At 48.8% G+C, this 24,020-nt stretch overlaps 1 protein-coding gene across 3 annotated transcripts in view; it reads right to left on the bottom strand.

Annotated features, from left to right (window-relative positions):
* Positions 1 to 422: 422 nt before the first annotated feature.
* Positions 423 to 24,020, bottom strand: part of LOC144506342 (MAP7 domain-containing protein 2-like) — a 93,726-nt gene continuing 70,128 nt past the window's right edge. For all 3 annotated transcript variants that reach the window (XM_078232316.1, XM_078232315.1, XM_078232317.1), the window contains 5 exons: positions 22,317 to 22,370; positions 21,226 to 21,304; positions 17,536 to 17,722; positions 6,971 to 7,260; positions 423 to 3,200 (listed from right to left, as the gene is read on the bottom strand). In XM_078232316.1, the coding sequence (XP_078088442.1) occupies positions 3,193 to 3,200; positions 6,971 to 7,260; positions 17,536 to 17,722; positions 21,226 to 21,304; positions 22,317 to 22,370 (618 nt within the window). In that variant the 3' untranslated portion in view covers positions 423 to 3,192. The remainder of the gene's footprint in view (positions 3,201 to 6,970; positions 7,261 to 17,535; positions 17,723 to 21,225; positions 21,305 to 22,316; positions 22,371 to 24,020) is intronic.

Raw genomic sequence — 24,020 nt, 5'->3', positions numbered from 1 at the left:
ACACTATTCCAAACTTGGATGTATATTGCCATCGTGACATCATTCCTGAGTTTAGATCCAATGGCACTGGATTTACCTACACAACACGGAATGTTTTAAGAAGACAACATATCACTGTCTCCTTATTGGGCAACTAGGATTGGCCAGTAAATGCTGACATTTGAAAAGGAAATTGATAACCTGTTAAAAATGGCAATGTAGAAATTCTATGTTGTGCCTTAACCATTGTTCTAAAAATCACATTCAAAGGAATATTAACCCAAGGGGTTGGAACTATGGAGGATTCACTCTTCCTTTAGCCCCCATCTTTCTTTGATGCAATGAGTCCTCACTTTAAAGATAAATAAATCCATTAGTCATGGCTTACCCTTTTTTTTAAAGAGTGATGATTTCAACAATGCAAGTGGCACAGTCGGGAAGTGTTTGAAATAAAAATTTATTGATGCATTGCACACATGCTGTGCATGATGACAGGAGTATTTAACACATCAGCAACTACACAACAAGCTATTGTACATTTGTGTCATTGTTCAACGAAAGTGGTACATGTGGCATCCTGAAATGCGATCATTTGTACAGACTCTATTGTGGCATGCAAACCTCACGGTGTTAACAATCCATGGACAGAACGGATCAATTTAGTGCATTGAAGCAACAGACCTATGTGTGTGTGTGTGTGTGTGTGTGTGTGCGCAATTAGCAATAGCTCAGTAGTTAGGCATTGTCCTAATAAGCACTGAAATGCTGGTTATTCTACCCTATAGAAGCCGATACACAGCGGTTTCAAGAGAGGTTAAGCCAGCGGTGCAGATTTGGCCAAATTCACATTTAGTATTTCCCAAAAGATACGCATTGCTTTTCTTGGCTTCCGAGAATTTTTCAGCAATAGGCAACCAACCCAATTTTCTGGAGAATATTTTTTCTCCAATTAACCTTGAAAGTCAGGAGTTTGCACAGGTGAGGCCTGCCCTAAGCAAACCCTTCCTCAAGGCCCCTACACCCTGTACTACCAAGCCAGACATCCACTCTGCTCAAATACGCATCCTCCTTTGTACTCTGTACCTCACCTGCCAGTGTTGGCTTTGTGTTTCATCATTTTGCTTTCATTCTCAAACTCCTTTGGACCGTCTACTCTGGTTTCCTTGCCTATTGTTCACCATCTACAATTATCATTGGGTAGTTTTTGTGGCAAAAAAGCAAACATTAGAAAAGAACTGAATGGAATTGGGAGCTTGCCATCACCAAAAGGAGGGACTGTTAGTCTCTCTGAGTTCAACACACAGATACAACCTCCACAGAGGAAATAGGGCTGAGGGAGGTGAGGTATTTACTTCAACCGAAAGGTTCGGGCCTAAGGTCACTAACTCTTCTTGCACAGGGATTCCTGCTGGTGGCATCTGTTGACTTCTTCAGTCACAATCTTTTTTCCCCATCTCCCACATTTTTATAACTAAAAAATGAGGAGAGTTCAAAGAAAATGAAGAGTAACTGCAATATTTTTCACGTCCCTATGATTTTTCTCCTGGGCTATTCTCACCACTGTTTCTAAGAGATCAATCTTCAATTCCTGGAAATTCCAGGATAATCCTGCAATTTTGGTAACCCAATCTAGATCTACAAATACGTTTGTTTTTTTTAGGAATAAGTCACAGGGTTAACATCAAACCTCAAAATCAATTATAGTGTATGGTGTATTTTAACTATACTATCATTATCTTTATGGTTACAAAGCACAGAGGGTGCCTGTTCCTCAAAAGTGCTCGATACAAACTAGACTCTTCCCCAGTGACCCTGCTAACTACTTTTGAGCACAATGCTTAAGGTAATGAAAGCACCTTCAAAGGTGTCCTTTTCACATTTCTTTGTATATTTGATTGTACAATTTGGAGAAAGATTTGCCTTTGTAGGGAGCTCATTGCAGCTGTGACATGCAAGTGAGAATTGCTAAAAGATCAAAGCAGCTGTGAAATTATTTCCAACCTGTGCTGTTATTATTTTCCAGCAATACATATATTACTTCAGTCTACAGATTGTACCTGGTCTTGCTTTCAAAACCTGAGCAAAACTTGGCACCAAAGAATAACATGTATTGAAGAGCTAAAAAGCAGTTTGCTTTTGAAAAAAAATCACCGCTCACAATCTTGGATCCTGAATCACTTTTCAATCATGATATACATCCATTCAGTACACGGACTCTGGGTGTGTAGCCAGCTATTCTTCCAGCCTTTTATTGCAGGCTTGTAAGTCTGATTTCTCACCAGTGGACAACTCAATTTTTCAAAAAGAAACTTTCTAGGTGACAAATTGCAGGCAAAATATGCTTTGTTTTTTCACTAATGTAGTGCTTTCATGAGAGGCACAATATTGTGTTGCTTTAAGGACATTTGATCTTAAAAGTCTAAAGTAGCAGTAAACCAAATATAATACTGCATCTGGATACTTAATACTAATTTAGCAACTGAAGATGAGAAGGATTGCACAATCCATTTTTATCATTAAAAAATCAGTAAAGGTTCTAGTACTTGCAGAAAAAATTCATTATAAAAAGCTATAATTAAATATGGTGCAATAAAGCTTTGAGAATCATAATAAAACAGTTTTAACATCTACTCCAAAATTAACATTCAGTTACCGCAGAAGAATACCTGAGTTTTCTAAAACATGTTACAATGTTCCTTAATCCACACTGTGCCCTACTGCCAGATCCATTCAAACTGCAATTAAACAAACACGTCTTTGGGGAAATTCACTCAGTGGTTTCAATATAAAGTTTTTTTTGTGAAGAAGAAATAGGAGAAGCCGGCAAAAGCGAAGTCATTATCATTGAGACTCATGTCTATCTTGAAATGTGGGTAGCATTTCACCTGACTGATAGAGGGATCATTAAAAATTGTTCTCTCAGTAAAGGTGAATGAGCTTTTACTGCAGTAATTTAATTGCAGGATGAATGACACTCAAGGCTGTTGCTCTAACTGAGCACTCTGGCCAGCGACAACATTTACAGAATCATATTTGTAAAAAGAAAGATCTGCATTTAATACGGATGATTTGAACTGTTGCATGAAGGATCACTGTTTTTCCAGCATGTCCATGAAGGCTACATGAATCTTGTCAAGGTAACACACAAGTCTTCAGAGTCAGAGTGATGTTGGACTGACTGAAGCAAGTCTTTCGCACCCCTGTCCTACTTGTTCAAAGCTCTAGAAAAGGGACAAAAACAACTCGTCAGCTTTGAGGGTTATGGGAACATTTCTGCACCAGTATGTTAAAAAAAAGGTGGTCACCTTTTTCTGAAGAAGTGAACGAAACAATGTTCTTTGCTATGCCTTCTTCGAAATCCAGCTCTACCCAGCCAACATTCAAATTCCAGGAAAAGGGAAGCGCAGGGTTTTCCGGTCCTGCCGGAAAATTCCCGCCCAAAGTCAACAGACCTTTCGCTGGTTCGTCAAATTATCCATCCCCCCATGATGATTCCTGCAGTGGACAGGGCTGGAAAACTCCATCAACAGGAACAGGAATAGTCCATTCAGTTCCTCGAGCCAGTTCCACTGTTCACTCAGTTTGGGCTGGTCTGCTTCTCAACCCTGTGCACCCAGCTTCGTCCCACATCCCTCACAACATAAATCCACTTGCTCCTGGTCTTGAAATGCAACCACCCCCCCGCCCCCGCCCCCCCCCCCCCGCCCCTCTTCTACAGCTTCTATTTATTAGTGTCACATTGCAGTGTTAATGAAGTTACGGTGAAAATTCCGGTGCCTGTTCAGGTACATTGAGGGAGAATTTAGCATGGTCAATGCACCTAACCAGCATATCTTTCGGAGGAAACCCCATAGGAAAGAGCTTCACTAATCAGTATGTGAATAAGTGCACCCTGAATTCACTTCTAAACAGTTCATTAAAAGAATATGCCCCACTCCTCCCCCCACTTCTGGATTTCCCATCGAAGGAAACCGTTTCTCTTTGACAAGCTCATTGGTTCCCTTTTAACACAATTCCATGTGCAATCAGTGATGGTATCGACAAAAAGGACAAACAATCTCACAATCAAAGAAACATCAAAAGGACACAGTTAATCCCAGGAATGGGTGGATGTACGGCAGGTGAGAAATAAAAATGGGAAGGTCTGAAACCCAACATCTCCATTTCTAACACAGAGGTGAGGTGGAAGAGGGGGACAATCCACTCTCAGAGGAACATAGGAAATACGAGCAGGAGGAGGCCATTCGGCCCTACGAGCCCACTCTGCCATTCATTAGGATCATGGCTGATCATCTAACTCAAAAGCCTGACCTCGCCTTCCCCCCAACCCTTCACCCGAAGAGTTATATCCAAATCCTCCTTGATGATGGTGTGGCCCCAGCTGCAGTTCAGCCATTTATACAGGATTTTAGCTCAGTTAGCTGGATGGCTGGTTTGTGATGCGGAGCGAGGCCAACAGCACAGGTTCAATTCCCGTACCGGCTGAGATTATTCATGGCCTTCTCAACCTTGCCCCTTGCCTGAGGTGTGGTGATCCTCAGGTTAAATCACCACCAGTCAACTCTCCCCTCAAAGGTCATCTGAGACTATGGCGACTTTACTTTTTACCTAATAACTAATGTCATCGTGTTTCCTTGGCTGTGGGTAACCTGACAGATGACAGGCGGAGAGACAGAGGGCACCGCTTTGGTTAATTGTCTTTACAGCACAGCCTGTGGGTCAGAAGGAGAAGGAGTGTTTCCACCCTCTCCTCCCCCACTCCCCAATAAATGGCTCCTTATAGACCCCACAATCAGCCGACCCAATGCCATCTCCCCCTCTCAACTACTGCAATCTCTCTCTAGGTCCTGGCCTTCCTCCAGAAGAACAGATTGGTGCTCTGATCTTCAAGTATGGGAGCAGCAGGTAAGGCAAGCTTTTAACTGATATATCCACTTCATAAAGTGCAGTGGACATACAGGCCAGAGCCAGAGAGGTTGACATATTCTCCAGTCAAAGAGTCATAGAGATTTACAGCATGGAAGCAGGCCCTTCGGCCCAACTTGTCCATGCCGCCCTTTTTTTTAAAACCCCTAAGCTAATCCCAATTGCCCGCATTTGGCCCATATCCCTCTATACCCATCATACCCATGTAACTATCTAAATGCTTTTTAAAAGATAAAATTGTACCCGCCTCTACTACTACCTCTGGCAGCTTGTTCCAGACATTCACCACCCTGTGTGTGAAAAAATTGCCCCTCTGGACACTTTTGTATCTCTCCCCTCTCACCTTAAACCTATGCCCTCTAGTTTTAGACTCCCCTACCTTTGGGAAAAGATATTGACTAACTAATGTCATCGTGTTTCCTTGTCTATGCCCCTCATTATTTTATAGACCTCTATGAGGTCACCCCTCAGCCTCCTACGCTCCAGAGAAAAAAGTCCCATGCTATTCAGCTTCTCCTTATAACTCAATCCATCAAGTCCCGGTAGCATCCTAGTAAATCTTTTTTGCACTCTTTCTAGTTTAATAATATCCTTTCTATAATAGGGTGACCAGAATTGCACACAGTATTCCAAGTGTGGCCTTACCAATGTCTTGTACAACTTTAACAAGACGTCCCAACTCTTGTATTCAATGTTCTGACTGTTGAAGCCAAGCATGCTGAATGCCGCCTTCACCACTCTGTCCACCTGTGACTCCACTTTCAAGGAGCTATGAACATGTACCCCTAGATCTCTTTGTTCTGTAACTCTCCCCAACGCCCTACCATTAACTGAATAATTCCTGCCCTGGTTCAATCTACCAAAATGCATCACCTCGCATTTGTCTAAATTAAATTCCATCTGCTATTCGTCACCCCACTGGCCCAATTGATCAAGATCCCGCTGCAATTGGAGATAACCTTCCCCACTGTCCACCATGCCACCAATCTTGGTGTCATCTGCAAACTTACTAACCATGCCCCCTATATTCTCATCCAAATCATTAATATAAATGACAAATAACAGTGGGCCCAGCACTGATCCCCAAGGCACACCGCTGGTCACAGGCCTCCAGTTTGAAAATAACTCTCTACAACCACCCTCTGGCTTCTATCAATAAGCCAATTTTGTATCCATTTAGATACCTCACCCTGGATCCTGTGAGATTTAACTTTATACAACAACCTACCATGCGGTACCTTGTCAAAGGCCTTGCTAAAGTCCATGTAGACAACATCAACTGCACTGCCCTCATCTACCTTCTTGGTTACCCCTTCAAAAAACTCAATTAACTCATGGACAGTTATTGAAATACATAAAAATGGTTTGTTACATAATGGTTTAGTTATATATTTTAAAAAGGTTAAGGTTGCTTTAAGAGCTGATCACATGATTTGATGGTGATGTCATTAGGGTGTGTGCTCAGTTTTACTTTCAGTTTTGTATCTGTGCAGAGCAGAGAACATCTCTTTAATAAAACCGGCTGTGTGTTAGTTTAATCTACGTGTGAAAACTACGTCTTTTTCTTTCTGTTAAAACCCACAACCACTAACATAGTTAGGACATTACAGGTCCTTTGAACATTCTGGTCCCCAAACCAGCTTCGATGAGCAAGGGGTGGCATGCCCAGTGCTGAAATCGCATCCCTTGTCATGGACTGAAGACAAGCCTTTAGGTCCGTCATCAGATTACAGAATTGCATCAATTTAAAGTAGACCTGTCACTTCCCCGACACTGCTCACCCTTCCCCCCAATGCTGCTCACCCCCACCCAACGCTGCCCACCAAACCATCCCCCTCCCCTCCCCCCACCCCCACTGCCGGACACTGCTCACTCCCCCATGTGGGTGTACATGACAATGTTCTCTAATATCTCTAAGTGGGGGTATGTGACAAAATTCTATTAAACCCAAGTTAATCCTCTTCCATGGGCTGTAGAATGAACTAACTAAGATAAATAGATTACAGGGCAACTTAACACATAGTGACCAGATTCAGTCATTTTATGAATTGCTGGCCTGATTTACCTGCTGATGTTTGTATATGGGTTTCCTCAACAGATTTAGTCAGCGATGTGATCAGAGGATTCTCCATCGAGATACACCGTCCTTCAATCAAGTTCTTGTTACAGTCATCCAAGCTCATCTTGTCCTGGGATATCTTGCCGTAGGTTGAATGAACTGTCAGGTCAATGAGATCGTCAACAGCCTGGGCGTCACTCAACCCGTTTTGTTCCTTCTGCAGCTCAACCATATGGCTCACTTCATTGAGTGGTGAGAACTCCGGGATAGAGATACCATCATCCTTTGACATAGGGCTAGAAACAAAGCACCACACTACAGAATGAATTGGGAAGCCCACATTTACAAGTCATCATCATCTCGATGTTGATAATAAGAACAAAGAACAATACAGCAGAGGAACAGGCCCTTCGGCCCTCCAAGCCCGCGCCGCTCCCTGGTCCAAACTAGACCATTCTTTTGTATCCCTCCATTCCCACTCCATTCATGTGGCTATCTAGATAAGTCTTAAACGTTCCCCAGTGTGTCCGCCTCCACCACCTTGCCTGGCAGCGCATTCCAGGCCCCCACCACCCTCTGTGTAAAATATGTCCTTCTGATATCAGTGTTAAACCACCCCCGCCCCCTCACCTTGAACCTATGACCCCTCGTGAACGTCACCACTGACCTGGGAAAAAGCTTCCCACCATTCACCCTATCCATGCCTTTCATAATTTTATACACCTCTATTAGGTCACCCCTCATCCTCCGTCTTTCCAGTGAGAACAACCCTAGTTTACCCAATCTCCCTCATAACTAAGCCCTTCCATACCAGGCCGGAAAAAGACCCTTTCACTACCACCCTCTGTCTTCTGTGACCAAGATGTGGAGATGCCGGCGTTGGACTGGGGTAAACACAGTAAGAAGTTTAACAACACCAGGTTAAAGTCCAACAGGTTTATTTGGTAGCAAAAGCCACACAAGCTTTCGAGGCTCTAAGCCCCTTCTTCAGGTGACCAAGCCAGTTCTCCACCCATCTAGCCACCTCCCCCTTTATCCCATGAGATCCAACCTTTTGCACCAACCTACCATGAGGGACTTTGTCAAACGCTTTACTAAAGTCCATATAGACGACATCCACGGCCCTTCCCTTGTCAACCATTCTAGTCTTTCATTCGAGACATGGGTGAGTAAGGGTGACAATGTTAGAAACGCAGATCCCTTTGAGAGTAAACCCATTCCTGCTTCCGAGTGAATCGAAAGTAGTTTCCACTTCCTGAAGCTTGTACTTTTGAGGTGGGTTTACCCTGATTTGGGGATTGGCTTCTGGAAAGGAGAGGATCCAGCAGAGAGAAGAGGGGAAACTGGTATTTGAACTGAAACATTGGGTGGGATTCTCTGGCCTCTCCACAGTGTGTTTCTCGCGGCAGGAGGTGGCGTGCTGTTTGCCAGCGGTGGGATTTCCCATTGACTGCACCCTATGTCGCTGGTAAACCTGGGGCAGGGCTGTGCCGCCAGTGGGACTGGAAGATCCCGCCAGCATGAACGGCCAGAGTATTCTCGCCATAATATCACGATAAAACAATTGTGAACCGTCAGAATGCCTACTGCTACCTAATTCAGTCAATGGGTATTGACCTATCAAATAACAGAACATTAATCCTAAAGTTATGGCACAGCATCCATTGTTTGTATAAAATTCCTTCCATCTCCAAAATACTACAATTTTAAATAAGTTAATGTCACTATTTGCATAAAGGAGGATATCATTCATTCTGAATGTGTCTGTACACTCACAGGACCTAATTTCAAGTTTATTGGCCAAAAACCTACCACCTCCCAGAACGGAGGTTCCCAGAACAGAAACCCCTGTTGGCCTCGGGCGGGATTTTATGGTCTCGCCCAAGTGAGGGTGTCAAATCCCGCCCATTGTGTCTGCCAAACAGGTGTTGCAGATTTTTCCACCAATTCACACATTAAACAATTTTTAGCCATAGATTTTTACTGATAGAGAAAGCTTTCACTGATGGAACAATTACGACTACTGGGAGATCCAAAAGGTGAAAGAGTGACACTTTGGACCTGTGATCGTTGTTGCAATGTTGGGAAATATGGCAGCTCACGTACACACAACAAACTCCCACAAATAGCAAGCATACCCAGATCATCTGTTTCTGGTTGGATTCAGAGACAAGTGTTGGCCGGGCAAAAGGAGAGAAGAGTGCTCAATGTAGCTATATGATTGCACTGTCAATATATACTGCAGCTCCCGTCTCAAATATGTACTGCAGTCTCAGCAATTCTTTATAGATACTTGATCACCTGAGCTTAATGTCACAACTCTGCTGAAAAAAAGCACGAACATTTACAATGTGATCCACTGTCTTTTAGAACAGCCAGCAGGAACAAGTGGATTGGCATCTGTTTCTGCAGTGCTCTTATGCACTAATCAGTAACTTACTGTGAAATATTAACAAGCGGTTTCTGTTGACCATTTAAAGCAATCGTTCCAAATCTTATGGGGTGGAAGGTCATGGAGACATAGTGGGAAGGCAGGCGGTAAGGTGCAGCCTCCATTTTAATGCGCCCCTCATATTCCACCTGCCCTGACAGACAAGGAAAGTTAAAATTTAGGGCCTGCTTGATAGACTAATAAAATAAGGAGAGCTGACTGGTGGTGATTTTAACCCCAGGATTATCATACTTCAGGCGAGAGGCAAGGTTGAGAATGAATAACTTTAGCCGGTTTGGGAATTGAACCCACGCTGTTGCTCTATATCACTAACCGGCCATCCAGCCGACAGAACTAAATCAGCTTGACTGATCTACATTCTTCCCTCACGTGCTTTCTGCTTCAACCTCCCTGTGTTATAAAGCTCCCCTTTGCTCTGTATTCTAATAGCTTTCTCCTAACCTCTCACTCTCACCCTCTCAGCGACAGTTTAATTGATAACCTCTGGTCACCCTTGATGATTCACAGCCAGAGAACACAGACTTCCTCTAGTCACTCCATTAAAACCCTTCCCTTTAAATGGTCTCATCAAACTTCCTCAGCACCTTGCCTGTTGCAGTCCCAATATCTCATCTACCTCCTCTTCCCTAGTACTCTAGGCCTCTATGTCTAAAGAGACAATGCTACTGCTTATACCTGCCTGCACATTCAGTAAATGACGTATTTGCAACCCTAGATCTTTCTGTTTCACTATTATGACCCCGTAGCAGCAGAGACAGGGCCATAAAATGTGGCAAGATTTTCAGAAGCCCATTGACTCCAGGGAGACCACAAATCCCGCCAACGGGGGGAGGCGGGAGGCAACATTTGGAGGGGGTGGGGGGGGCTGTAACGTTCCACCCAAGCAAAATGGCCACCGATACTCAGCTATGCATCCATGTTGGTACATACATGGGCTGAGATCCAATCACATCATTACACTGAGTCCAGCTTGCCTGAGAGGTTTTATGTTCTTGTGGCAATATTTTTCAATAACAATTTTTTTAATGTATTAACTCAATGGTACATGACTAGAGTTGTCAACGCTGATTGATCCTTGCATATTTGGTCATTACAGCATATGCTGCAGTTTTCAAATGTTATTTTGTTCACTTAACGGCCTTGACAACTGCTCACAGGGAGGCAAGGTAACAAATTGCACTCTGAGGTGGCCGAAACTCAGGTTTGTCTTGACAAACTGGTCACTGTCCAAGCAATATATAATTGTGACACAATATGCCACAGTGGGTGAGACAGTGAGGTAATGGCACTGCAATCTAGTAATCTAGAGATCCAGTCTCTGTGGGACCTAGGTTAAAATCTCACCACAGCAGCTGGTGGAATTTAAATTCAATTAATACATCTTTGTGGTGACCATGAAACTGTCATCAATTGTCAAAAATCCATCTGGTTCACGAATGTCCTTAAGGGAAGGAAAGCTGCCGTCATTACCTGATCTAGCCTACATGTTACTCCAGATCCACAGCAATGTGGTTGAATCTTAAATGCCCGCTGAAATGGCCTAGCAAGACACTTAGTTCAAGGGCAATTAGGGATGGGCAATAATCGTTGGCCTTGTACTTTAAAAACACAGATTTGTTTGTTGATCTGTGATACGTCAACTTTAATGATTATATACTGAATGTAGTTGTTTTGCATTTGCTGAGATTGTGTTAAATTTACAGCTGTTAAAATGGGTTCAGGTTGGAAAATAGTTTGGGAAACACTGCCCCACCTAATCAGTGAACATGAAACTTTTTCCTAGTCAGCCGTTATCAATCGATCCATCAGAGAACCGAGAATATTGAAGTGTCACTCCAACTTCAGAGTCAGAAGATTGTAGGTTTGAAGTCCCACTCCCATGGCATGACCACGATAATCCTGACTAATTCTCAGTTCAGCCCTTCAAAGAGCTGGGGAGTTCTCCCCATGACATGGCCAACAATTGGGGAGGCAGTGGCATAATGGTATTGTCACTGGACTAGTAATCCAGAGATTCAGCGTAATGCTCTGGAGACTGGGTTCAAATCCCATCATGGCGGATGGCGAAATTTGAATTCAATAGAAATCTAAAATTAAAGGTCTAATGATGATTATGAAACCATTTCAGTTGTTGTAAAAACCCATCTGGTTCACTAATGTCCTTTCGGGAAGGAAATCTGCCGTCCTTACCTGGTCAGGCCTATATGTGACTCCAGATCCACAGCAATGTGGTTGACTCTTAAATTATCCTCTGAAATGGCCTAGCCAGACATTCAAGGGCAATTAGGGATGGGGCAATAAATATTAGCCCAGAATTCTTCAACAAACAAAACAGATGATTTAGCCATTGCTGTCTGTGGGATTATGCTGCGTCCAAGTGTCTGCCATGTTTCAGTGACTTCATTTTATTTCTTTATAAGGCTGAAAACATAATGTCAATTCCCACATGAATGGTGAGGGAACCCATAGAATCCCTACAGTGTAGGAGGAGGCCATTAGGCCCATCGAGCCTGCACCAATAACAATCCCACCCTATCCCCGTGACCTCACATATTTATCATGATAATCCCCCGCAAACCTAGGGTCAATCTAGCATGGCCAATCAACCTAACCCGCACATCTTTGGGCTGTGGGAGGAAACCGGAGCACCCGGAGGAAACCCACGTAGACACGAGGAGAATGTGCAAACTCCACACAGACAGTGAGCCATGTCACATGTAGGCCAGACTGGGCAAGGACGGCAAATTTCCTTCCCGAAAGGACATTAGTGAACCAGATGGGTTTTTACAATACTTCATGATAGTCATGGTCAACATTACCAAGACTAACTTTATATTCCACATTTTTATAAATTTAATTTAAATTTCTCCAGCTACCATGGGATTTGAACCCAGTGTCCCCAGGATATTAGCCTGGACCACTGGGTTACTTGTTTTAGTGGCATTATCAGTGTGACAGCGTTTTGGTGAAGATTGAAGCCATTGTCTTTAGTCAATCACAGCAGCTCCACCCCCTCCCCCTGCCTGACAACCCGTCCCTCCCCCTGGCTGACTCCCAATCCCTCCCAGTGCCTGACCCCCCGTCCCTCCCCCTGGCTGACCCCCCCGTCCCTCCCCCTGCCTGACCCACCATCCCTCCCTCTGTCTGAGGCTCCATCCCTCCCCCTGCCTGACACTCCGCCACTTCCCCTGCCTAACGCTCCGTCCCTCCCCCTGCCTGACGCTCCGTCCCTCCCCCTGCCTAACGCTCCGTCCCTCCCCCTGCCTAACGCTCCGTCCCTCCCCCTGCCTAACGCTCCGTCCCTCCCCCTGCCTAACGCTCCGTCCCTCCCCCTGCCTAACGCTCCGTCCCTCCCCCTGCCTAACGCTCCGTCCCTCCCCCTGCCTAACGCTCCGTCCCTCCCCCTGCCTAACGCTCCGTCCCTCCCCCTGCCTAACGCTCCGTCCCTCCCCCTGCCTAACGCTCCGTCCCTCCCCCTGCCTAACGCTCCGTCCCTCCCCCTGCCTAACGCTCCGTCCCTCCCCCTGCCTAACGCTCCGTCCCTCCCCCTGCCTAACGCTCCGTCCCTCCCCCGCCTAACGCTCCGTCCCTCCCCCTGCCTAACGCTCCGTCCCTCCCCCTGCCTAACGCTCCGTCCCTCCCCCTGCCTAACGCTCCGTCCCTCCCCCTGCCTAACGCTCCGTCCCTCCCCCTGCCTAACGCTCCGTCCCTCCCCCTGCCTAACGCTCCGTCCCTCCCCCTGCCTGACTCCCTGTCCCTCCCCCTGCCTAACGCTCTGTCCCTCCCCCTGCCTAACGCTCTGTCCCTCCCCCTGCCTGACTCCCTGTCCCTCCCCCTGCCTAACGCTCTGTCCCTCCCCCTGCCTAACGCTCTGTCCCTCCCCCTGCCTAACGCTCTGTCCCTCCCCCTGCCTGACTCCCTGTCCCTCCCCCTGCCTAACGCTCTGTCCCTCCCCCTGCCTAACGCTCTGTCCCTCCCCCTGCCTAACGCTCTGTCCCTCCCCCTGCCTAACGCTCTGTCCCTCCCCCTGCCTAACGCTCTGTCCCTCCCCCTGCCTAACGCTCCGTCCCTCCCCCTGCCTAACGCTCCGTCCCTCCCCCTGCCTAACGCTCCGTCCCTCCCCCTGCCTAACGCTCCGTCCCTCCCCCTGCCTAACGCTCCGTCCCTCCCCCTGCCTAACGCTCCGTCCCTCCCCCTGCCTAACGCTCTGTCCCTCCCCCTGCCTGACTCCCTGTCCCTCCCCCTGCCTAACGCTCTGTCCCTCCCCCTGCCTAACGCTCTGTCCCTCCCCCTGCCTGACTCCCTGTCCCTCCCCCTGCCTAACGCTCTGTCCCTCCTCCTGCCTAACGCTCTGTCCCTTCCCCTGCCTAACGCTCTGTCCCTCCCCCTGCCTAACGCTCTGTCCCTCCCCCTGCCTAACGCTCTGTCCCTCCCCCTGCCTAACGCTCTGTCCCTCCCCCTGCCTAACGCTCTGTCCCTCCCCCTGCCTAACGCTCTGTCCCTCCCCCTGCCTAACGCTCTGTCCCTCCCCCTGCCTAACGCTCTGTCCCTCCCCCTGCCTAACGCTCCGTCCCTCCCCCTGCCTAACGCTCCGTCCCTCCCCCTGCCTAACGCTCCGTCCCTCCCCCTGCCTAACGCTCTGTCCCTCCCCCTGCCTAACGCTCCGTCCCTCCCCCTGCCTAACGCTCCGTCCCTCCCCCTGCCTAACGCTCCGTCCCTCCCCCTGCCTAACGCTCCGTCCCTCCCCCTGCCTACCGCTCCGTCCCTCCCCCTGCCTAACGCTCCGTCCCTCCCCCTGCCTAACGCTCCGTCCCTCCCCCTGCCTAACGCTCCGTCCCTCCCCCTGCCTAACGCTCCGTCCCTCCCCCTGCCTAACGCTCCGTCCCTCCCCCTGCCTAACGCTCCGTCCCTCCCCCTGCCTAACGCTCCGTCCCTCCCCCTGCCTAACGCTCCGTCCCTCCCCCTGCCTAACGCTCCGTCCCTCCCCCTGCCTAACGCTCCGTCCCTCCCCCTGCCTAACGCTCCGTCCCTCCCCCTGCCTAACGCTCCGTCCCTCCCCCTGCCTAACGCTCTGTCCCTCCCCCTGCCTGACTCCCTGTCCCTCCCCCTGCCTAACGCTCTGTCCCTCCCCATGCCTAACGCTCTGTCCCTCCCACTGCCTAACGCTCTGTCCCTCCCCCTGCCTAACGCTCTGTCCCTCCCCCTGCCTAACGCTCTGTCCCTCCCCCTGCCTAACGCTCTGTCCCTCCCCCTGCCTGACTCCCTGTCCCTCCCCCTGCCTAACGCTCTGTCCCTCCCCCTGCCTAACGCTCTGTCCCTCCCCCTGCCTGACTCCCTGTCCCTCCCCCTGCCTAACGCTCTGTCCCTCCTCCTGCCTAACGCTCTGTCCCTCCCCCTGCCTAACGCTCTGTCCCTTCCCCTGCCTAACGCTCTGTCCCTCCCCCTGCCTAACGCTCTGTCCCTCCCCCTGCCTAACGCTCTGTCCCTCCCCCTGCCTGACTCCCTGTCCCTCCCCCTGCCTAACGCTCTGTCCCTCCCCATGCCTAACGCTCTGTCCCTCCCCCTGCCTAACGCTCTGTCCCTCCCCCTGCCTAACGCTCTGTCCCTCCCCCTGCCTAACGCTCTGTCCCTCCCCCTGCCTAACGCTCTGTCCCTCCCCCTGCCTGACTCCCTGTCCCTCCCCCTGCCTAACGCTCTGTCCCTCCCGCTGCCTAACGCTCTGTCCCTCCCCCTGCCTGACTCCCTGTCCCTCCCCCTGCCTAACGCTCTGTCCCTCCTCCTGCCTAACGCTCTGTCCCTCCCCCTGCCTAACGCTCTGTCCCTTCCCCTGCCTAACGCTCTGTCCCTCCCCCTGCCTAACGCTCTGTCCCTCCCCCTGCCTAACGCTCTGTCCCTCCCCCTGCCTAACGCTCTGTCCCTCCCCCTGCCTAACGCTCCGTCCCTCCCCCTGCCTAACGCTCCGTCCCTCCCCCTGCCTAACGCTCCGTCCCTCCCCCTGCCTAACGCTCCGTCCCTCCCCCTGCCTAACGCTCCGTCCCTCCCCCTGCCTAACGCTCCGTCCCTCCCCCTGCCTAACGCTCTGTCCCTCCCCCTGCCTAACGCTCTGTCCCTCCCCCTGCCTGACTCCCTGTCCCTCCCCCTGCCTAACGCTCTGTCCCTCCCCCTTCCTAACGCTCTGTCCCTCCCCCTGCCTGACTCCCTGTCCCTCCCCCTGCCTAACGCTCTGTCCCTCCTCCTGCCTAACGCTCTGTCCCTCCCCCTGCCTAACGCTCTGTCCCTTCCCCTGCCTAACGCTCTGTCCCTCCCCCTGCCTAACGCTCTGTCCCTCCCCCTGCCTAACGCTCTGTCCCTCCCCCTGCCTAACGCTCCGTCCCTCCCCCTGCCTAACGCTCCGTCCCTCCCCCTGCCTAACGCTCCGTCCCTCCCCCTGCCTAACGCTCTGTCCCTCCCCCTCCCTGCCTGACCCCCTGTTCTTCCCCCTGCCTGACCCACCATCCCTTCCTCTGTCTGAGGCTCCATTCCTCCCCCTGCCTGACTCCCTGTCCCTCCCCCTGCCTGACGCTCCATCCCTCCCCCTGCCTAATGCTCCGTCCCTCCGCCTGCCTGACTCCCTGTTCTTCCCCCTCCCTACCTGATGCTCCACCTCTCCCCCTGCCTGACGCCTTGTCCTTCACCCCCCCACCTGACGCTCCTTCCCTCCCCCTGCCTGACGCCTTGTCCTTCACCCCCCCACCTGACGCTCCTTCCCTCCCCCTGCCTGACGCCTTGTCCTTCACCCTCCCGCCTGACGCTCCGTTCCCTCCCCCTGCCTGACGCTCCTTCCCTCCCCCTGCCTGACGTCCCTTCCCTCCCCCTGCCTGACGCCCCTTCCCTCCCCCTGCCTGACGCCCCTTCCCTCCCCCTGCCTGACGCCCCTTCCCTCCCCCTGCCTGACGCTCCTTCCCTCCCCCTGCCTGACGCCCCTTCCCTCCCCCTGCCTGACGCCCCTTCCCTCCCCCTCCCTGACGCCCCTTCCCTCCCCCTGCCTGACGCCCCTTCCCCCTCCATGCCTGAGACTGAACCACACCATTTGCAACTTTGACGTCCCAAAGTTGACTCTGAGTTGAGCTTTTGACCGTATACTCCCGCCATTACTAAGACCGCCTATTTCCACTTCCATGACACTGTCAAACTCCTCCCCGGTCTTATCTCTTTTGCTGTTGAAACCTTCAACTTTCCCTTTATTCCCTCTAAATTTGACTATTCAAACTCACTCCTGGCTGGACTCATGTTCAATCCTCCATAATTTGGACATCACCTGATTTGTGCTGAATATCCTAACTTGTATCACATGTCATCAGCCGTCAACCATGTGTTCACTGGTGTACGCTGCCCCCCCCCTCTCTCTTAAACAGTATAAAGTCCATCACATTTTTCCCTGGCTTTAAAATCATAGAATCCCTCCAGTGTAGAAAGAGGCCATTTGGTCCATCAAGACTACACCGACAACAATCCCATTCAGGCCCTCTCTCCATAGCCTCACGTATTTTACCCTGGTAATCTCCCTGACACTAGGGCAATTTGGCATGGTGAATCTACCTAACCTTTGGAGTGTGGGAGGAACCCAGGTCCCTGGTGCTGTGAGACAACAGTGCTAACCACTGTGCTATCGTGTCACTCTGCAGACTCGCATGGACTCAAAACGTCTGGGTAAATGTTCGCTTGCCGTGAAAATCGTTTGGGGCCAGATGGAAAATTTGGCAGGCCATTTAAAGGTCTGTTGACCTCGGGCAGACATTTCCAGTCTTGGGGTGGGCGGGACCAGAAAATCCCACCCCTTAACTCTGTTTTCTTTCTCTCCACAGATGCTGCCAGACCCGCTGGTCTTTTCCAGCATTTTCTGATTTTAGCTCAACTTCACTATTAGCCAAATAACCTACAAGCTAAGCTTACCACATTAAATTGCTCGCCCTATTTTGTACTGCACCCACTGCAGTTTAGAGCATATTCCCCAGCATAATATTGAGGAAAAGTCTCCAGGATTACACAGGTTAAAATTCAGGTCCTGCTGGTTTGGTGTCACAATCTTTGCAACAGTTCCTTTCAGGATATAAGAACGGGCATTGGCAATCCACCCTACCTCACATCCATTGACTGCGGCTCATCTGTTGACTCATCCACACTGTTGGGCTGCTCATCCACATTATCCACTGGTTCAGCTCCAGTGACTGCATCCAGCTCTGGCACCGTCTCAACCAGGGCCACTGGACACTGGGCCTCCTCTGGCTGCTTTTCCTCCACACTGACCGATCCCTTGTCGACCTCCACTGGAACGTAACAGATCGGAGTTTATATATATATGTCCCTGAACTCATTTTAATCATTATAAAATGATGCAACTGCTGATTCATAAGAACAAAAGGAACATAAGAACAACAGGAGGAGGCCATTCAGCACTTTGAACCTGCTCCACCACTCAATGAGATCATGGCTGATCTTCTGCTTCAATACAATTTCCCTGCACTATCCCCATATCCCGACACATCAAAGTTCCCATATTAAACCAAGAAAGAAAGATCCAAGTGTTATCATTTTATAAATGATGGCTACACATTAGCTATTCAGGTCATCTGCAAACCATAGAACTCTCAGCTAAATAATGAGGCAACCATTGGCGGGAGCAAAATTAAACTTCACTGTCCTGGGGTGTAGAGATTCACGCAGTGGGAATGCACATCAGGAACTGGGCATGGTGATCAGTCTACCTCTTATTAGTCTCAGATTCGGAGTTGCACAAAGCTCGAGATTAGGAGCACTAACCCTGTCCCCTCCAACAAGGTGGACAAGTCAATGTGTGGGAGCCATCAATTAGAGTACCTCTGACGAACCAGCTCTGACGAATGGTCATTCAGACTAGAAACGTTGGCTCTATTCTCTGTCAGATGCTGTCAGACCTGCTGAGATTTTCCAGCACTTTCTGTTTTTGTTTCAGATACCAACATCCGCAGTATTTTGCCTTTGTCTGAGTACCTTGCTTCACACACCACCAGGACAGCCAGTTCCCATCTGTGCCCACAGTAAGCCAATGTTTTATTTACTTTCCTTTAACGTATTAGTCCCTTTTTAACCATGAAAACTGTTACTTTATTTCTTTTATATTAATGAATGCAGACTGGTCTTTTCCCCAGGGTAGGGGTGTCCAAAACTTGAGGGTGGCACTGTGGCACTATGATTAGCATTGCTGCCCCACAGTGCCAGGGACCGGGGTTCCATTCTGGCCGCGGGTGACTGTCTGTGTGGAGATTGCACATTCTCCACGTGTCTGCATGGGTTTCCTCTGGATGCTCCGGTTTCCTCCCACGTCCAAAGATGTGCGGGTTAGGTTGATTGGCCATGGTAAATTGCTCCTTAATGTCAGAGGGACTAGCTAGGGTAAATAGGTAGGGTTAGGGGGATAGGGCCTGGGTGGGATTGTGGTCGGTGCAGACTCAATGGACTGAATGGCCTCCTTCTGCACTGTAGAGATTCTATGATTCTTCTTTTCCATGTGCAGGTTAGGTTAAATGGCTATGCTAAATTGGTGTCAGGGGGATTCCCAGAGTAAATACGTGGGGTTACGGGGATAGGGCCTGGGTGGGATTGTGCAGACTCGATGGCTGAATGGGCTCCTTCTGCACTGTAGGGATTCTATGATTCTATGAATAGAGGGCATAGGTTGAAGGTGAGAGGGACCTAAGGGGCAACTTCTTCATACAGATGGTGGTGCGCATATGGAATGAGCAGCCAGAGAAAGTAGTTGAGGCAGATACAATAGCAACATTTAAAAAGTATTTGGATAAGTACATGGATGGGAAGGGGTTAGAGGGATATGGACCAAACGTGGGCAACTGGGACTAGCTGGGGGGCACCATGATCAGCATGGACCGGTTGGGCCTGTTTCCGTACTTTATATCTCTGAGACTCTTTGACTGTATATGGTAGGATTGCACATTCTCTGGGCAAAAAATGCTCCAGATATTAAGCCAATGGCAAGCAATATGACTGAAACTGTAAACTGGCTTCAGAATCAGAATCTGAGTGCTGATGCGGACTGCGAGAATAAATCCTCACTCTATCACTGCAGGAGTGGGAGACTGAAATAGCTCTCAGTTCACTGTGTGTAGTATAACTGCTATTGCAATCAGGCTGATTAACAGCAGAAAGAGACCTGAAAAAAAAAGCTCCTGAAATACTAACCACAACTCTAAGAACGAGACAAACTGCAGCACTCTGATTACTGCTTATTAGTTCTCTGATCTTGATATGGGGAAGTAATAAATATCAAATGCATTCCTATAATCCTGTTGTCCGACAGACTGATTCCCACAATTTGTGCTGTTATGCCTCCACACAACAAGCAAGACAATGAAATAAAATCACAAAACATTGCAAATACTCAGCAAGGCCGACAGGATGGGTGGAAGGAGACACAGAGTTAATGGGCTGAATGTTCCCGCCATTGTCACAACCCTGATTCTGGGGCATTGAGCGAGATCAGGACTTCTGTAGAGTTTGAGAATGGATCAAGGAGCCAACTCAATGCTAGAATTTGGAAATTTCTTCCTGATTCCAGTTCCAAACGAAGATCGACAAGACCAGGAAAATTCAGGCCAGCGTTTCAAGTCAATGGGCAGAATTTTATGAGATTGATTCTAAGTGTCCAGCTTGTGTGAAAATGGGAGAGTTCCGTTTACTGGGTGAGTTTTCACAGCCAATCTTATGCACTTAGTCACTGAAAAAAATGGTCTAGACCATTCCTAGCTGCTGCAGGCAGGCTGGGCTTAATTTGCCAGCTAGCTTGTAGAAGGAGCTACTGTACACGTGCAGACCTCAGATTCTGCACATTCTCAATAGCAACTGCAGGGGTCTGGCAGACAGAGAGAGAGAGAGCTGTCGAGCCCCTGCTACTGCAGCCAGCTCCACTCCCACCCCCGCCCCAGCAATTGTAGGGGCCCGCGGTCGCTCGCAAGCCCCATAACGCATGGATGTCAATGGGTGGGATGAGCTGATAAAATTCCACCCAATGATCTTTTGTCAGCAGTCCTGAGGAAAAGTCAGCTTCCCAAATTGTTAACTCGGTGTCTCTTTCCACAGACACTTGCTGAGTATTTACAGGGTTTATTTTGTTCTGTTTTGATTTCAGAGTTCCAACATCTGCAGTATTTAACTCGTGAATGAGATAATGTGCTGCATTTGGAGACAGATCTTCCCTACATAACTGATCACTCAAATAATCACAACTCAAAAGCAACAGAAGTCAGGCTACACTACAGTGGCCTTAGCAAAGCAAACTGCACAGTCATTTTGGAAAATGTCACTTCCGACTGCAGCTGATGAGGCATTTGGTTGTTTCAACTTTTACTCCAGAGTTAGTTTGTACGAACATGTTCTCTACCATGCTTTCAATGAGAATGATCACAATGGGGTAAGATGCGCAAACAAGGAGAACAGACCAGCACGGTAGCACAGTGGTTAGCACTGCTGCTTCACAGCTCCAGGGACCTGGGTTCGATTCCCGGCTCGGGTCACTGTCTGTGTGGAGTTTGCACATTCTCCTCGTGTCTCCGTGGGTTTCCTCCGGTTTCCTCCCACAGTCCAAAGATGTGCGGGTTAGGTTGATTGGCCATGCTAAAATTGTCCCTTAGTGTCTTGAGATGCGCAAGTTAGAGGGGTTAGCGGGTAAATATGTAGGGATATGGGGGTAGGGCCTGGGTGGGATTGTGGTCGGTGCAGACTCAATGGGCCAAATGGCCTCTTTCTGCACTGTAGGGTTTCTATGATTCTATGAGACCTTCTTTCACAGTTGCTGCGCTTTGAAGCTCCTTTTCCCCATTCGTGGTGGACTCAACTTCTGCTTTTATTTCTTCTTTCTGAAAAATGGATAAAAAGTGGAACAATCAGAATTTTGAAAGAAGAAGAAAAATAATAAACCTGCATTTTTGTAGTGCCGTTCACAATTTCAGGAATTCTCAGAGTGCTTTGCAGGCAGTGAGGTACATTTGAAGCCTAGTCACTGTTGTACTGCAGGAATTTGTGCTGAGCAAGCTCCCACAAATAGCACTGACATCATGAGCAGAAACGCTAGCCGGAACTTTCCAGCTCCCCTGCGGCAGGTTTCCCCTTGCCGGAGATGAGCTCACCATTGGTCACTGGCCGAATCTTCCAGTCCCTCCAAAGTCAAAAGCAATTTGCGTGGCTTATCCAGTCTGCCACCAGAGGACCCAGCAGCAGGGTGGTCAACTTCAGCGGGACTGGAAGCATGGCCTACACATCCTTCGACACTAAGGGGCAATTTACCATGACAAATCCACCTAACCTGCACATCTTTGGACACTAAGGGGCAATATACCATGACCAATCTATCTAACCTACACATCTTTGGACACTAAGGAGCAATTTAGCACGGCCAGACCACCTAACCTGCACATCTTTGGACACTAAAGGGCAATTTAGCATGGCCAGTCCACCTAACCTGCGCATCTCCAGCTACCCTGCATATCTTTTGACTGATTACTGAATTTGGGCTGTTGTCTGATTCTGGACATATATATAACAGTAAGAAGTTTAACAACACCAGGTTAAAGTCCAACAGGTTTATTTGGTAGCAAAAGCCACACAAGCTTTCGGAGCTGCAAGCCCCTTCTTCAGGTGAGTGGGAATTAATCCTAGTTTAAATTGCTCAGTGGGCTTCAGGCTGCGTGCTGGAGACGACCGAGAGGCAGGAACGGGAGTGGAGAGTGCTGTCATGCTGGTCCGAAGAGAAAAAGAGATCATATATATAACCCCAGCGATTGTGCGGGGAGAGTGGGGAAATCAGGGCAGTTCAATTTGACCCCCCTCCCGTCTGTAACATAAGGGTGAGTATGAGATTGCTATGCTTACCTTGGTTTCTCCAGTATCACTTCGTCTGGTTCTTTTCATAATCTCTTCTATTCTCTACAACAAAAAAATTGGCAAGAGACGGTCATATTTTTCTTTGAACTAAACAGAGGTGGTCATAGATAGAAGCTTCAGGGATGTAGTTACTCCGAGGAATGAAGATAGATGGGTGACGATGAGAGGGACTGGGAGGAAGCAGTCAGTGCAGGGATCCCCTGTGGTCATTCCCCTCAGCAACAAATATACCGCTTTGGATACTGTTGGGGAGGGCGACCTACCAGTAGTAGCCACGGTGACCAGATCTCCAGCACTGAGTCCGTCCCTGTGGCTCAGAAGGGAAGGGGGGAGAGCAGGAGAGCAATAGTTATTGGGGACTCGACAGTTAGAGGGACAGATAGGAGATTCCGTGGCACCGAAAGAGACTCACGGATGGTATGTTGCCTCCCGGGTGCCAGGGTCCGTGACGTCTCAGACCGTGTTTTCAGGATCCTTAAGGGGGAGGGGGAACAGTCACAAGTCGTGGTACACATCGGTACCAACGACTTAGGTAAGAGAAGGGACGGGGATTTAAAACAGGAATTTAGGGAGCTAGGGTGGAAGCTGAGAGCCAGGACAAACCATGTTGTCATCTCTGGTTTGTTGCTGGTGCCACGTGCTAGCGAGTTGAGGAACAGGGAGAGAGTGCAGATAAACACGTGGCTGCAGGGATGGTGTAGGAGGGAGGGTTTCAGTTACATGGATAATTGGAGCACATTCTGGGGAAGGTGGGACCTGTACAAACAGGACGGTTTGCACCTGAACCAGAGGGTCACCAATATCCTGGGAGAGAAATTTGCTACGGCTCTTCAGGGGGGGTTTAAACTAATTTGTCAGGGGATGGGAAAAACGAGCTGTAGTCCAGAAGCCAGTGTTGAGTGTAGTGAGGTACTGAGGAGGGTATCAAGGTCGCAGGAGCGTACCGGCAGACAGGAAGGTGGGTTGAAGTGTGTCTACTTCAATGCAAGGAGCATCCGGAATAAGGTAGGTGAACTTGGAGCGTGGATTGGTACCTGGGACTACGATGTTGTGGCCATTACAGAGACATGGTAAGAACAGGGACAGGAATGGTTGTTGGAGGTTCCGGGGTATAGATGTTTCAGTAAGAGTAGGGAAGGTGGTAAAAGAGGTGGAGGAGTAGCATTGTTAATCAAGGATAGTTTAACGGCTGCTGAAAGGCAGTTCGAGGGGGATCTGCCTACTGAGGTAATATGGGCTGAAGTTAGAAATAGGAAAGGAGCGGTCACGTTGTTAGGGGTTTTCTATAGGCCCCCAAATAGAAATAGAGGTGTGGAGGAAGAAATTGCAAAGCAGATTATGGATAGGTGTGGGGGTCACAGGGTAGTTGTCATGGGTGTCTTTAACTTTCCAAACATTGATTGGAACCTTTATAGGTCGAATAGTTCGGATGGGGCAGTTTTTGTGCAGTGTGTGCAGGAGGGTTTCCTGACACAATATGTGGATAGGCCGACAAGAGGTGGGGCCACATTGGACTTGGTACTGGGTAATGAACCGGGCCAAGTGTTAGATTTGGTTGTGGGAGAGCACTTTGGAGATAGTGACCACAATTCGGTGTCTTTCATTATTGCAATGGAGAGGGATAGGGCCATACGGCAGGGCAAGGTTTATAATTGGGGGAGGGATAATTATGATGCGATTAGGCAAGAATTA

Source organism: Mustelus asterias, chromosome 17 (assembly GCF_964213995.1).
Source record: "Mustelus asterias chromosome 17, sMusAst1.hap1.1, whole genome shotgun sequence".
In the NCBI taxonomy this organism is placed as follows: Eukaryota; Metazoa; Chordata; class Chondrichthyes; order Carcharhiniformes; family Triakidae; genus Mustelus; species Mustelus asterias.
Note: the sequence above shows the minus strand (reverse complement) of the source record. Positions and strands in the feature narration are given on the sequence as shown.